Source organism: Typopeltis vanoorti, chromosome 20, assembly GCF_054136105.1.
Source record: "Typopeltis vanoorti isolate ZY-2024b chromosome 20, IOZ_Tvanoo_1.0, whole genome shotgun sequence".
NCBI lineage: Eukaryota > Metazoa > Arthropoda > Arachnida > Uropygi > Thelyphonidae > Typopeltis > Typopeltis vanoorti.
The window spans coordinates 58,165,868-58,179,221 of record NC_143568.1 but is presented as its reverse complement, the minus strand read 5'-3'; the positions used below and the strand labels follow the sequence as shown (position 1 = coordinate 58,179,221).

At 35.8% G+C, this 13,354-nt stretch overlaps 1 protein-coding gene across 1 annotated transcript in view; it reads left to right on the top strand.

Moving 5' to 3' along the window:
- The window catches only part of Polr1E (RNA polymerase I subunit E), a 145,576-nt gene that overhangs the window by 13,913 nt on the left and 118,309 nt on the right, over positions 1-13,354 (top strand). Inside the window, exon 3 of the mRNA XM_090410465.1 lies at positions 8,014-8,090. Within this exon, the coding sequence (XP_090266591.1) occupies positions 8,014-8,090 (77 nt within the window). The remainder of the gene's footprint in view (positions 1-8,013; positions 8,091-13,354) is intronic.

Genomic DNA, 13,354 nt, shown 5'->3' with positions numbered 1-13,354 from the left:
TGATGTATGATTGATTTGATTCTGTGTTTTGCCATCTGATGACACCCAGATTACTTTATGTATTCTCTTATGCTGGAAGATTATGCCACTAAGTTATATTTATCACACAGTTCCACCCAACAGTTCACCATTTACATGCCATGCTTGCTCATCACATTCTCCAGCCCCCCCCCCTCATTATTTGTACCAACTTTAGCGTTGAAGTCACCCATGAGAAGTATGCTCTCGTTACTATATGTCATCATCATCAAGATCTTATCAAGCAGACTGTAAAACTTCTCTTTTTCTTCAAATGATGCATTCTCATTTGGGGCCCTAATACTGAATAACTCTTAGTCTTCCAAATTTAGTTTTAAGGTTTACTGTTATTATTCGTTCTGAAATTGGTTCCCACCCAATCATTGCTTGACTAAATCTTTTGCTCATGAGGATTCCAACTCCATATTGATGTGTATGTATATCAGTTATATCAAGCATCCCTGAATAAAGAAATATATTCCCGCTTGGAAAATTTATTCTACCACTACCATTCCATCTAACTTTGTTAACCCCCAGTAATTCTATTTTATATTTTTCCATCTCCTTTCTTAGTTGCTAGTTTTCCAGTTTGATAGACTGTTTTAATATTCCATTGGTCAATTCACGTCCTAATTTTCCAAGGTTTAGTCAATACCAAGGAGTCTTTCCGATTTCTGCATGTATTCGACATGTAAACAGTATTTAAATTTTCAGGGCCTTGTGAGTTGTTAGTCCACAGAGTTCCTATTCTGGTGGTAGGGCTGCTATCTCAGCATCCAGACATGCATTTTATACACAAGCATTTACTCTTGTGTATATGTTTCGGTTATACCGCCGATACCTGGTCACCAGAACCTCTTTTGTAATACCAGGTTCTACCATGAGAAGGTGAGGGTAGTATTTGAGTGGGAAAGGCTATATGTTATATATCATGAAGTCAAGGACTTCATAATATTATGCAATCACCACCCCTTAGAACCTGAGTTGATAATCTTTGGTAGAACAGGATGATGGTAGAAAGTTTCTGGTGGGACTTAAAAGCTGTCTAGAGGTTGCACTTTTTCAAAAACCTGGCTAATTTTTTGAGATGTGTCCTGAACGTAGGGGATAGTGATGGCATTTCTGAAATCCTTCTGAAGGGAAGGCAGAGGAATGGGGAAAGACCTGATTATTTTTTTAAATCTTGTGATAATTAAATATCTGTATGATTTAAAGTTAGATTTTCAACTGAGGTTTTAAAATGGGTAGTTTTTTTTTTTTTTATATATATATATATATATATATATATATATATGATATGTATAGTGGATGCCAATGAAGCTTCATGCTACAAATTATCTAAACAGCAGGAAAAACTCTTATCTGCCCCTCACTTGCCGTACCACATCTTATTAAAAAACTCTACCTGTTTTAAAACCTCGCTTGAAAATCTAACTTCAAATAATACAGATATATTGGTAAGCTTTGACATCACCTCAGTGTTTACCAATATTCCCTTAAACAACACCTTAACACTTTTTAAAAAATGTTTTTTTTTTCCTTCTGATATATTAAATCTCTTAGAAACAGATAGAGGGAACTGTTATAGGTTCCTCGCCCCTTCTCACCCCTCGTTCAAATTTTTACATGAAAAATTTTGAAAAACAAACCATAGGCTTAGCCCCATTCAAACCTTCTCTCTGTCTAAGATATGTAGATATGTTCTCTATTTGGCCTCATGACTCAGACACATTAGACTCCTTCCTCGATCACCTCAACAATCTAAATCCAAGAATCCAGTTTATGATGGAAAAGGAAAATGACATTAGTTTATCCTTCCCGTACACTTTGGTAACTTGTCTTCCTTATTGGTAACCTCTCGTTCACTGTATATAGAAAACTCACCACCACCACCACCCTGCTCAACAATACGGCATCATTAAAACACTAACCAATAGAGCCTATAATTTTTGTTCCAGTGGAACCTCTCTTTCATCTGAACTCAACCATATACACAACACCTTCCTATCCAATCCTATACAATTTTCACAGTATTACAAAATAATCAGGTCTTCCCCCATTCCTCGACCTCCCCTTCACAGACATGCCATCAACGTCCAGGGCATCCGAAAAAATAGCCAGGTCTTTGAAAAAGTACAACCTCTACACAGCTTTCAAGCCCCACTGGGTGCTTGGTAGAACAGATAAAGGTGCTACCTTTATCTGTTCTACCAAAGATCAGCTCCCTTTTCTCTCTCTCTCTCTCTCTTTCTCTTTTACTGCCAGGAGTATGCAAAGTTGGATTACTTCGGACAGACAGGTAGATTAGTCACAATCTGGTTAGAAGAACACAAATCTTACATGTGCAATCACAACTTTGGTCAATCCAGCCTTGCAGACCATGCATTGGATACAACTCACAGGATCTGGGGAAAAACTACCATTCTCCACCATAGTAAATTCAAAAAGGAAAGACTGTTTTTGGAATCTACAGCAGCACTCGCATATCAACCCAACTTAAACAAATATGGATGCATTAAACTTCCCAAAATTTTGAAACAATTCAACAATCCCTCGATTAGTGCGCCTAATGCATTCTTTAAAACAGGCGCATTAATCGAAAACGCACTAATCGAATATAATAACCTATGGGAAAATGTATAATTCATTCCTCAGATTTCTTTTTTGACCCTTATTTTTTTATTTTTTATTTTTATAAAAGAATTAGGGTATGTCTCAAGGTCTAGTTAAAGGAAAACCATGAAGCTGAAAGACAATAAAACATATTCAGAATATAAATTTATTATTCTACTTGTTAACAAAGAATTGAGCTAACATAGTTTGGCAGGCATTTTGTTTCTTTTTTTTCATACAACTGACAGTTATGGCCCGATTGCCTCTTCTATTGATTCTCTCTTCATCAGGGTCAGCCTCTAAGCATTGCTGCTGTAAAACTTTGATTGTACAAAAAATATTTTCAAATTGTTTCTGTGAAATCTCTTTTGGCTGAGTGTCAGCAGTTACATTTTATTCATATTCTTCGGGATCTTCCAGCTGTGTCTAAATTTAGCAGGTCAGAATCGCTCATTTCTTTAGAATGAGATTTAATTAACTCTTGGATGTTGTCATTGAAGGGGAGAAAGAAATGAAGGATGTATGCATTGGTCGCCAACACACCAAATCATGTGCTTTATAGATAAAAGTTCCCAACTGTTATACAAGCAAAATAGTTACCACTTTGAAAACTACAATGATCATAAAACAAAAGTTAATTTTCCGACGTGTAATAATAAACAACTCATCCCAGAAGACGGATTGATTACCTTATTATCGGAATGGATTCTCCTTTTTGTGACATGCGCAGAAGTGTTGAAGGGTCTGTGGGTGTACTATAGCAGACGACATAAATTTTGGCAGTAAAAATTTGGAATGTAGTGTAGTATGCCAATAAAAATAACTTTGTAAAATGTTTTAAATCGGTAACTGAATTATTTCATTCTGGCGAGTGATTTTTTAAAATAGTTAGCCACAAAAATGTACAGATGGAAAATTTTTAAAATCTGTAACATTTATTTTTAAGATGTATAGGCGCACTAATTGAATTTGGGTATCGAAAAAAATGGCGCACTAATTGGAGGCGCATTAATCGAGGGATTACTGTAATTGTTAGAGATTGCAGTTTACATCCTAGGCCACCTACAAATAACCATTGATGTTGCACTATCTAGATAGGACTTTTTAGAGCCTCCCACGTGTTTTATTTAGCATTGTGCTGTCTTTTTTTTTTTTTTGTGTGTGTGTGTGTGTGTGTGTGTGTGTGTGTGTGTGTGTGTGTGTGTGTGTGTGTGTGTGTGTGTGTGTGTGTGTGTTGCAAGTGATAATTGTGACATCTCCCTAAAAATGTCTCATTGACTGAGATGAAATATTGGAAGCATTAAAATTAGTTTTTAATGCTGCCTATAGTCCATTAAACTTCCGACATGATAGATAACATAAATCTAATAGGTGCTTATGCATTTTACAGAAAGTATCTTAAAATGACAATATTTTTGATGCTCACAAGAATTGGGGGGGGGAGTTGCAGAATGTTCCACCCTTTCATTCTAAAAGGTAAAAATTCAAATTGGTAAATTTTTTTTTGAAAAATTTAGATAACAGACTAGATCATTCAAGTTTTGTTGAGATAAATCACCTTGATTTAATCTCAACAAAACTCTTTTGATCAGCATCACATTGATTGATGAAGAATACTGAACTTTTTGTTAGTATATTACTTTAATTATCTAAACTGCCACATTGATACCAGGAAAAATCTCTGTAAAACAGGTCTTGGCTAATGGTAAATTTGGTATTGTACTACCAAAATACCAAAACAGTATTGATTTGCTTGTTCATTTGTTAAATGATCTTTCACCTCTTTCTCCTTATCTATTCAACCAGTGAATAACATTTGTAAAAAGATAATGCTAAATCATATAAATGCTATATGCTATGTTCTAATCTTCTTCCTTATAACTGAAATAAAGTTTATATACTTATTTAACAACGTAGGTGAAATTTTTTTTCGGGATTTCAAAGTACTCTCTGCAGAGATAATAAAAACTGTTAGGATGATGGATTAAAAATATAAAGAAAGAAAAACTTGAATGGTTGCATATTCTGATGAGTAATGAGACAATAATTCAGGGTTCACTATTCACAGTACTAGAAGCAATCACCTTCTAGTACTGTGAATATAAATATATAGTTGCTAATTTCCAAAAAAAAAAAAGTAATTTTAATTTGTCTCAAATATTGATATTAGTTGAACTTTGCAGACATCACTAAACCAATTACTGATAAATGGGTTTTTAATTTTTCAAAACTGTCCATTTAACAGATAACAAAATTAATATTCTCTTCCACTTAAATCTGGTGTTGTTTCAAAATCAAAAATTGTATTTCCTCCATTATATTGAATGTAACATTGCTCATCTTTCTAGTGACAAAGCCAATAGGTTACATTTTTTAAGTCCTAGAAACATACAATTCAAGAAACTCCAGAACTTCATAAGCTTGTTTTGAGCTCTTCTGTGCCACTGAATTCCAGCCATCTTTTTAATAATCTCATTCTCCCTATGTTTCTTTGGTCTTCATGTAACCTCTTTCCATTCCATTTTTGAGATGCTATTCGGACATCATCTTTATTCATCTTCAAGTTTTACTTCTTGCAGTATGATTGTGCTCATTGTGTCTTGCATATCTCATTCGAGTCTGAGCTCACCCAAGTATTCAAGACTTTCTGTCTTGAATGGTAATACCAACTGATCTTTCTATTTTTTGCTGGATAGTCCTCAGATAGTCATCCACTTTTTTGGTCAAAGTCTGTTTCACTTCCATGTGTCATGATTTCAAGTAATAGAACTGCAAATAGTTTTCTTTTAAGGCAGATTTTGGATATCGACATAAGTTTTTTCAGTTCCCTGATCATTGGTAAAATAGTTAGTGATGAATCTAACACGTTTTCAAAATCATTGGCCAGTCTTAAGCGTTTTTGATAATTCATTTGTCTTGTTACAGGGAGATATAATCAATAGTACTGTAGTTTTTTTTTTCCAGAATCCTGCTTATTTTGAGGCTGTCAAAAATCTAGTTTGTTTTATATTTTAGTGGCAGTAATGTAATTTTTGCAAATACAGTAAAACCCCTTTTTTACACTTTTCAGGGGACTGATGGAAAAAAGTGTAAATAGCAGGAAATGTAAAAAAACATTAAAAAAAGGCTAAAAGATGACTTACTGCTAGTATATGAGTCTACATACTCTATTACAAAATTTAATAACTGAAAATAAATGAATTTACAATTACATTTATCTATTAAAAAATTAATGGTTGACTTTTTTTTCTTTTTTTTTGACATAGTGCCAGATTGCTTTGCATTGAGTTCAATGCTTGAACTGTTTTTTACTATCATGTTCAAAGTGGACACGGAGAGTCTAAGATCTTTTGCTAAATGTATACGTGTTCCGGCATGCCAATCTACACGTTGCAGAATTACCATCTTTTCTTCTACCGAAATACATTTTCTGTCTTTTTTCTCCATGTTACTAACATGGATAATCCACCACCGCAACTTTCACACACTAAATTATGTAGCAGAAATTCTGCAATATCAATTCGTACTGTGATTGAAAAATCACGGTATCACTCATCACTACATTATTGCTGCAAGCATGCAGGTCACCGTGATTGCGGAAACAAAACTACAGCCAAAAGCAACGCCATCTGGGGACAGAAATGCACAGATTTCCTCAGAAATCAATTCGAAAATCAATATTGTCACCCGAGAAAAAAACGCAAATCACAGGAAATAACGTCCACATAAAGTTGTTAATGGTGGGGGGGAAAATATTGTAAGAATAGGCCTTAAGATGGGACCAACGGAAAATGATGTAAATTGCAGGAACGTAAAAACAGGGTTTTTGTATTTTATATACTGCTGAAAGGAGGCTGATTGAGAATAATTTTTAATGTCTTCTCCCTTTTTTTAAAATATTTAGAATAGCATTATTCAAACTCTTTTGTATTTGTATTATTTTCTATCTTAGGTAGGATGTATAAATTTTATTTAGCACAGTTGTAACTTGCAAAATGGCAGGAAAAAAATTCAGGTGGACTAAGCTATGGAATTGATATGATGGAATTATAAATACTTTTAGAAATTGAGCATAAGTAGCAGTTTTATATAATTATGAAAGTGTAGCATGCTGCAGTAATACACAAATTTGAAAGCAGGTTTTTTATTTATTTTTTGTAATTAAGATATTTAATATTATATATATATATATATATATATATATATATATATATATATATGTATATGTATATTAAGGATACCAAGTAATTTTACAAACTTGGTTTTTTTACTCCTTCTCCCAAGTAAGCAAAAGAGTTAAGTTTGCACCTGAACATAGTTCAAGTCTAAAGGTAGTGCAACACCAGGGCAACTCGTTGTAAAGGTGGGTAAAGCTCTGATCACTATTCTTAGTATTTCCTATAATGTAAAACACATCTCACTAGGAGATGTATACTGTTAAACATTATGGGTGGGGAAGGTCACTACCCAGACCGGTTTCAACCTTTTTTGAGGTCTCAATGAGTAGCTAGACCCTGAAATACCAAGGTTTTTAGTAATACGGAGCTTTATCAACTTTACCTATACAAGTTGCTACACGGTGCTTTTACTTTGAATAAGAAACTCTGGATGAGATAAAGATGTGAAAAGTTTTTTACCTTGGGGATAATATATATTAACACGTTCGCTGCCACGCTACTTTGGCATGGTCTGTTCCCCTACGCCGAGCAGTTTTACTTCTTCAAGGTCAGTACGATAATCTCGTTACCGGCGGTAAGCGTCATACGATAATCTCGTTACCGGCGGTAAGCGTCATACGAGTATACTCGTAGCTGGCTTGTGAAGCAGGTTTACCCACTACGAGTATACTCGTAGTTGGCAGCGAACGTGTTAAGGATACCAAGTAATTTTATAAACTTGGTTTTTTTTACTCCTCCCAAGTAAGCAAAACAGTAAAAACACCAAGTTTATAAAATTACTTGGTATCCTTAATATATATTATCCCCAAGGTAAAAAACTTTTCACATATATATATATATATGTGAAAATATATATATATATATATTTACTCCATTTCCCAAGTATTGCAAGTCTAGGTGACCCCACACGTAGTGCAACTCATGGTAAAGGTGGAATAAGCTCTGATCACTATTCTTAATATTTACCCTTAATGCAAAGCACATCTGGAGGAAATCTATGATACTATGTACTAAAGGTAAGGGGCCACTACCCAGACCGGTTTCGACCTTTATCGAGGTCTCATCAGTGGGAGCCAGGCTAGAAATACCAAGATTTTAGTAATACAGAGCTTATAAGTATTTTATCATAACAAGTTATCGTAAGGTGTTTTAATCTTATTAAATAAAAAATCTCAGGATATATAATTTTTACTTTTTTTAATAGGTTGCCAAAACAAACCAAATGCAGTATGTTGGTTACAACTATGGACCCTTTGCTCCACATTTGGCAAATATAAAAAGGCAAGTCAAATTTGTGTTATTGTTGGCATGAAATTTATTTATTTATTTATTTGGAGGGAACAAGGGTGGTGGCCCCCCACCTTCCATAGAATGCAGACTGATAAAATGGTATGAGGTAATGAGAAGTAAGCAGGTAAATCTTTTGAAAATCAGTTTAATACTGATTTTTCACTAAATGCTAATTTAAGATAATTATCAAAATATGATGAAATTAAATTTACAAGTTTCCTTTTTTTATTTAGTAAAAGGAGCAAGGAGATATGAATTTATTTTTCATGTTTTTTTTCTCTTTTATTATTATTATTATTATGTGAGACCTGGGAGTTAAGGACTTGTCAAGAAAAGCTATAAATCGCCCACACCAGCTGTTATACTTTATCTTAAACTCATTCTCACTGGATTTGCATACTGCTTCAAGGCAAAGTGTTCTACTTACTGCTCTGTGAGAGAAATATCTAGCTCTCTCTCACCTCTTTTGCCACACACAAACCCCTCCATGTCGGGCACCTGTTCTTGGTGGAGGGGACCTCCCAGTGATGGTACTGGCCCTTTTCATTCTTTCTCCTTTTCTTTGCTTTTCTTCCCATATTCTTTGCACCACTTCTCCTCAGTCTTTTTCACTATCCTTTTTTCAGACCACCATCACTGGGATCCAACGCCCTGCTGCTGCTGTGTGGTGCGACCTGTGGACACCCGGAAAGGGGGATCCTGGTAGTCTTTTTTGGCCCCTGCTTTGGCAAGATGGGTGGTTCTGGATGGCCCAGCCAGGATCAATCGGCTAGTGGGCTTGCTTGCAAGGGTCAACGGTGTTGTAGTAAGTCTCTCACCCCATGATCCGGGGTCAGGATCCTAGAACGGCTGCAGTGACGCTATAGCATCCAGGGTAGCCCTGGCATTCCGTTCATGAGCGCAGTCTTTGCTTGTCAGATAGTGGGCATCCATGTGTGGCTCTGTGGTGGGTGGGGAGCTCTGGCGGTGAATTAAAAATTCCTTAAATATGAATTCTTCATCTTCAAATGTTTCAGGGATCCTAACAAAGTCCCAACCAAATACTGATAATATAGACACAGCATATGGAAACAGAAATAAGAAACAAAAGATATCAGATACTAACATAAATGTACCAACCTTTTTAATCATTCATGCACAGGTGAAAAACCAATTGGGAAAATGTCACCCTTCTTTATCCAAAAAGGTTTAGAAGGACTGGCAGGACCTCCCAAAACTGTCAAGAAATTGTGTTCTGGTGATATCCTCGTGGAAACAGTGTGCAAACAATTCCGAGCAACGACAATGGGTGGAATACAAATTGCAGAAACACCTCACAGAACACTCAATTCCAGTAGAGGAGTGATATCATAATGGGATCTCCTTGAGGTTCCTGATGAGGAGATATGTTCAGAGCTTAAAGATCAAGGAGTGACGGGTGTAAGGCGCATCCTGATATGCAGGGATGGTCGCCTGTTCTCAACCAAGAACATCATCCTTGCTTTTGATACACCTAGGCCTCCGACATCTGTAAAAGCAAGGTATCTCAGCTGTCCTGTTAGAATGTACATCTCTATCGCACTGAGATGCTTTAAATGTCAAAGATATGGACATGCCTACACTGCCTGTTGTGGTTCTACTACCTGTGCCTGATGTGGTAGTAAAGAACATGATAATAAATCTTGCTGTGAAAAAAAAAACTAAATGTGTCAGCTGTCATGGAGATCATCCAGCATACTCTCATGCATGTCAGAAATGGAAAGATGAAAAAGAGATACAAAAAATTAAAACAGAACAAAACATAACATATCAGGATGCAAAAAGAAAGCTGGCCACCATTACACCTGTTCTACGATCCTCTTATGCTGAAAAAGTAACAATTAAAAAAGTGCCAACAGCAACTCAAACATGTATGTCTATTCCACCATTTGATAATTTCACCATACCTGAACTTTATGATTGCAAGTGCTTCTCTGTTGAGCACATTAATCACAAGACCTATGGCCTTACTCCAGAGACAACTTCAAAAATGGCCCCATTCAATGAAAACTCACCTGTCAAAAAAATTATGGGGGAGACTTAACTCAAAGATAAACCACCAGACACTCTCACAGAAAAAATAGATACCTCGATACCCACTGAAAGCAAACTAAACATACCAACTGACCCTAACACATTTGATGTTTTGAACACTCTACCAGAGGAAGAGATGGACACTGGCCGTCCATACTTCCCTAAAACAGTGGATAAATATAAATCTGACAAAGGTAAGCCTTCAACCTCTCGAAAACCAGACAAATCAATAAAATCAATACAATAGGAAAATTTTTACAATGGAACTGTCGTGGGATCCGCCAGAATATTGACGATATCAAGATGTTGATGCAGAAACGCAAACCTTTCTGCTTCTGTCTTTAGAAATTTCACTGTTGTACATAAGGATAGAACTGGAGATGGTCCTGCTCATGGAGGAGTAGCTATCTTAGTGGGCAGTCATATTCCTTTCCATCAGGTCCAACTTAATACTTCTCTGGAAGTAGTAGCGATTCGCTTCTCTGTCGGATTTCTTATTACAGTATGTTCAATTTATTTACCACCAAATGCGGAGTTAAATGAAATTGATCTTGATAACCTTATCTTGCAACTGCCTGAATCCATACTTTTGATAGGTGACTTTAACTGTCACAATACTCTATGGGGTAGTGCCAAGACTAATAGATGAGGTCGAATCATTGAAAAAATTCTTGATAATAATAACCTTTCCCTTCTAAATAATAAACTCAATACTTTCATCCATATGCCTACCCACTCATATTCTGCAATTGATCTTACAATCTGTTCCCCTTCCATTCTTCCACTGCTCATGTGGGATGTTGAAGAGAACATATATGGAAGCGATCACTTTCCTGTTCTTTGTACAATGTCTTCACAGGAACCATGTTCACCCACACAAATATCTATATGGATAATGGACCAGGCTGACTGGAACACTTTCTCTCATCTTGCAAAATTTAATGCTGATGTCATCAGTCAAACACCTATCAATGAAGCTGTAAAATATATAACAGAATGCATTGTCCAGGCATCAAAAACCTCCATCCCAAAAACATCATCTCAATTTCCAGTCTATCCAAAGCCTTTGTGGAACCCAGAATGTCAGGCAGCCAAAATGATCAATGCAGAGCAAGGAGCATATTTCATAGATATCCCATCACATCAAATTTAATAACTTTCAAGTGTGCTCAAGCCAAAGCACGTTTTGTAAGACGTCAGAGTTGAAAACAATCATGGATCCAATTTACTACATCAGTTAATCAAATGACCAGTCCAAAAATTGCATGGGATAAAATCTGGAAAATGAAAGGCAGATATAGTACACATTGTTTGTCCACCTTAGACTATAATGGAAGTGTTCTTGCTGATCCCAAAGAGACGGGAGGAGGTTGACCTTGCTAGGCTCTGCATAGGTCACTGTCACCTTACGTATTCTCATTTACTGAGAGCTGATGACCCTCCCATATGTGAAAAATGCAACACGCATCTCGCTATTCATCATATTCTGGTAAATTGTCAAAAATTTACACGAGAGAGGAATGAAATTTTCACCTATCTAACCAAGCCATATACATTAAAGCAAATTGCATGATGTTTTTAATTTTTTAGAATGAATTAATTTGTACAAACACATTTGACCATAAATTTATTTATATGTAAATATTTTTTTGCTTAACTTAACTTTTATACAAACATATTATTCATTAGATTAAATCTGACCAATTATGTATTACTGTAGGCCTTGATTTTGTGTATTTGTATCACCCTGCTGTAATCTTGTTAATATGTAAATACCATAATGCTAAACTTTAATGTTATGCATCAATGCCATATAATAATTCCTTTCTGACTCTTTAAGTATTAGTATAATAATGTTTGTTGTAATCTTACTAAATGTAGAAACTGTTTTCCTTGACTTGTTTTGTATATACATGGGTTAACCTATAGTTATCTATTTATGTACAGCAAATTTTTTTTAACATAATTTACAGTTATTTTCTTCTCAAGACATCTCATTCACTGCCAAGTTATTTGATCATTTGTAGGGCAATGGTGAATGCAGAAGATGTCAAAATTTTGCAGGATGATTTGGATAGATTGGAGGTCTGGACTAAGGAGAATGAATGTCAATTTAATGTAGCAAAATGTAAGGTTATGCATTTTGGGGTGAAAAGATTAGCAGAGGGGTGCTTAAGGGTCAAAGCTGTATAACTGAGAGGAGACCTCCACATAGCCTTAAAGGAATGCAGAGAACCGACCAGGGCTTCTGACCTAATGTCAAATCCTCACCTTCTTGTGGTGCACCCTGTTGGGTATCTACTTTGATACTGAACGAATGAGGATGGGCTGGCAATTTGGGATTTACCGAACAAATTGTATTCTTATTGGTTCAACCAAAATAAAAAATAATGGTACAACATGACAAAATTTCATGCCAGCTGGGGCGTCGCCCGGTTAAACAAGGCCCCCATTGTTTTTGCCAGGGAACCAGGGCAAACAGCGAAAAGTCAGTTACTGGAACAAATCTGAAAACAAACCCCAACTCAACATCACCAGAGTTAAAGATCGGTACTATCAACGTAAGAAGCCTGAATGGCAAAGAAATGGAGCTAGCTGAGGAATTAGATAAGTACCAGATCGACATAATAGGGGTGACTGAAACAAAAAAGACCAAAACTGGTGAGATCTTTCTGAGCAATAAATACAAAATGTTATATTCACGAAATGACAATCAAGGAAAAGAAGGAGTAGCCATAGTACTCAACACAAAATATGAGGCTAATCTTCTTGAATGGCAGTCAGTCTCAAGTAGAGTAATGTGGGCAAATATGAGAATGGGGAACTGGACAATGAGACTTATTTGTGCCTATGGTCCCACCGAAGGTTCTACTAAGGTAGAAGTGGAGGAATTTTTTGACGCTTTAGAAAAAGCAACTGACACAATGAAAAAGGAAAAGTTGGTCCTTGTTGGGGATCTAAATAGCAGAGTAGGAAATGATTGTGAGACATATAAAAATATTTTGGGAAAATTTGGAGTAAAGAGCAAAGTTAATAATAATGGCAAATATCTGTTGGATTTCTGCTCAGGACATGGACTGGTTATTACTAACACCATGTTCCAACATAAAAATGTGCACAAATTCACATGGAGAGAAGAGGCTAGGAATAAGAAAAGTCTCATTGACTATGTTATTGTTGATAGTGATGTTTTCTTCCTGGTG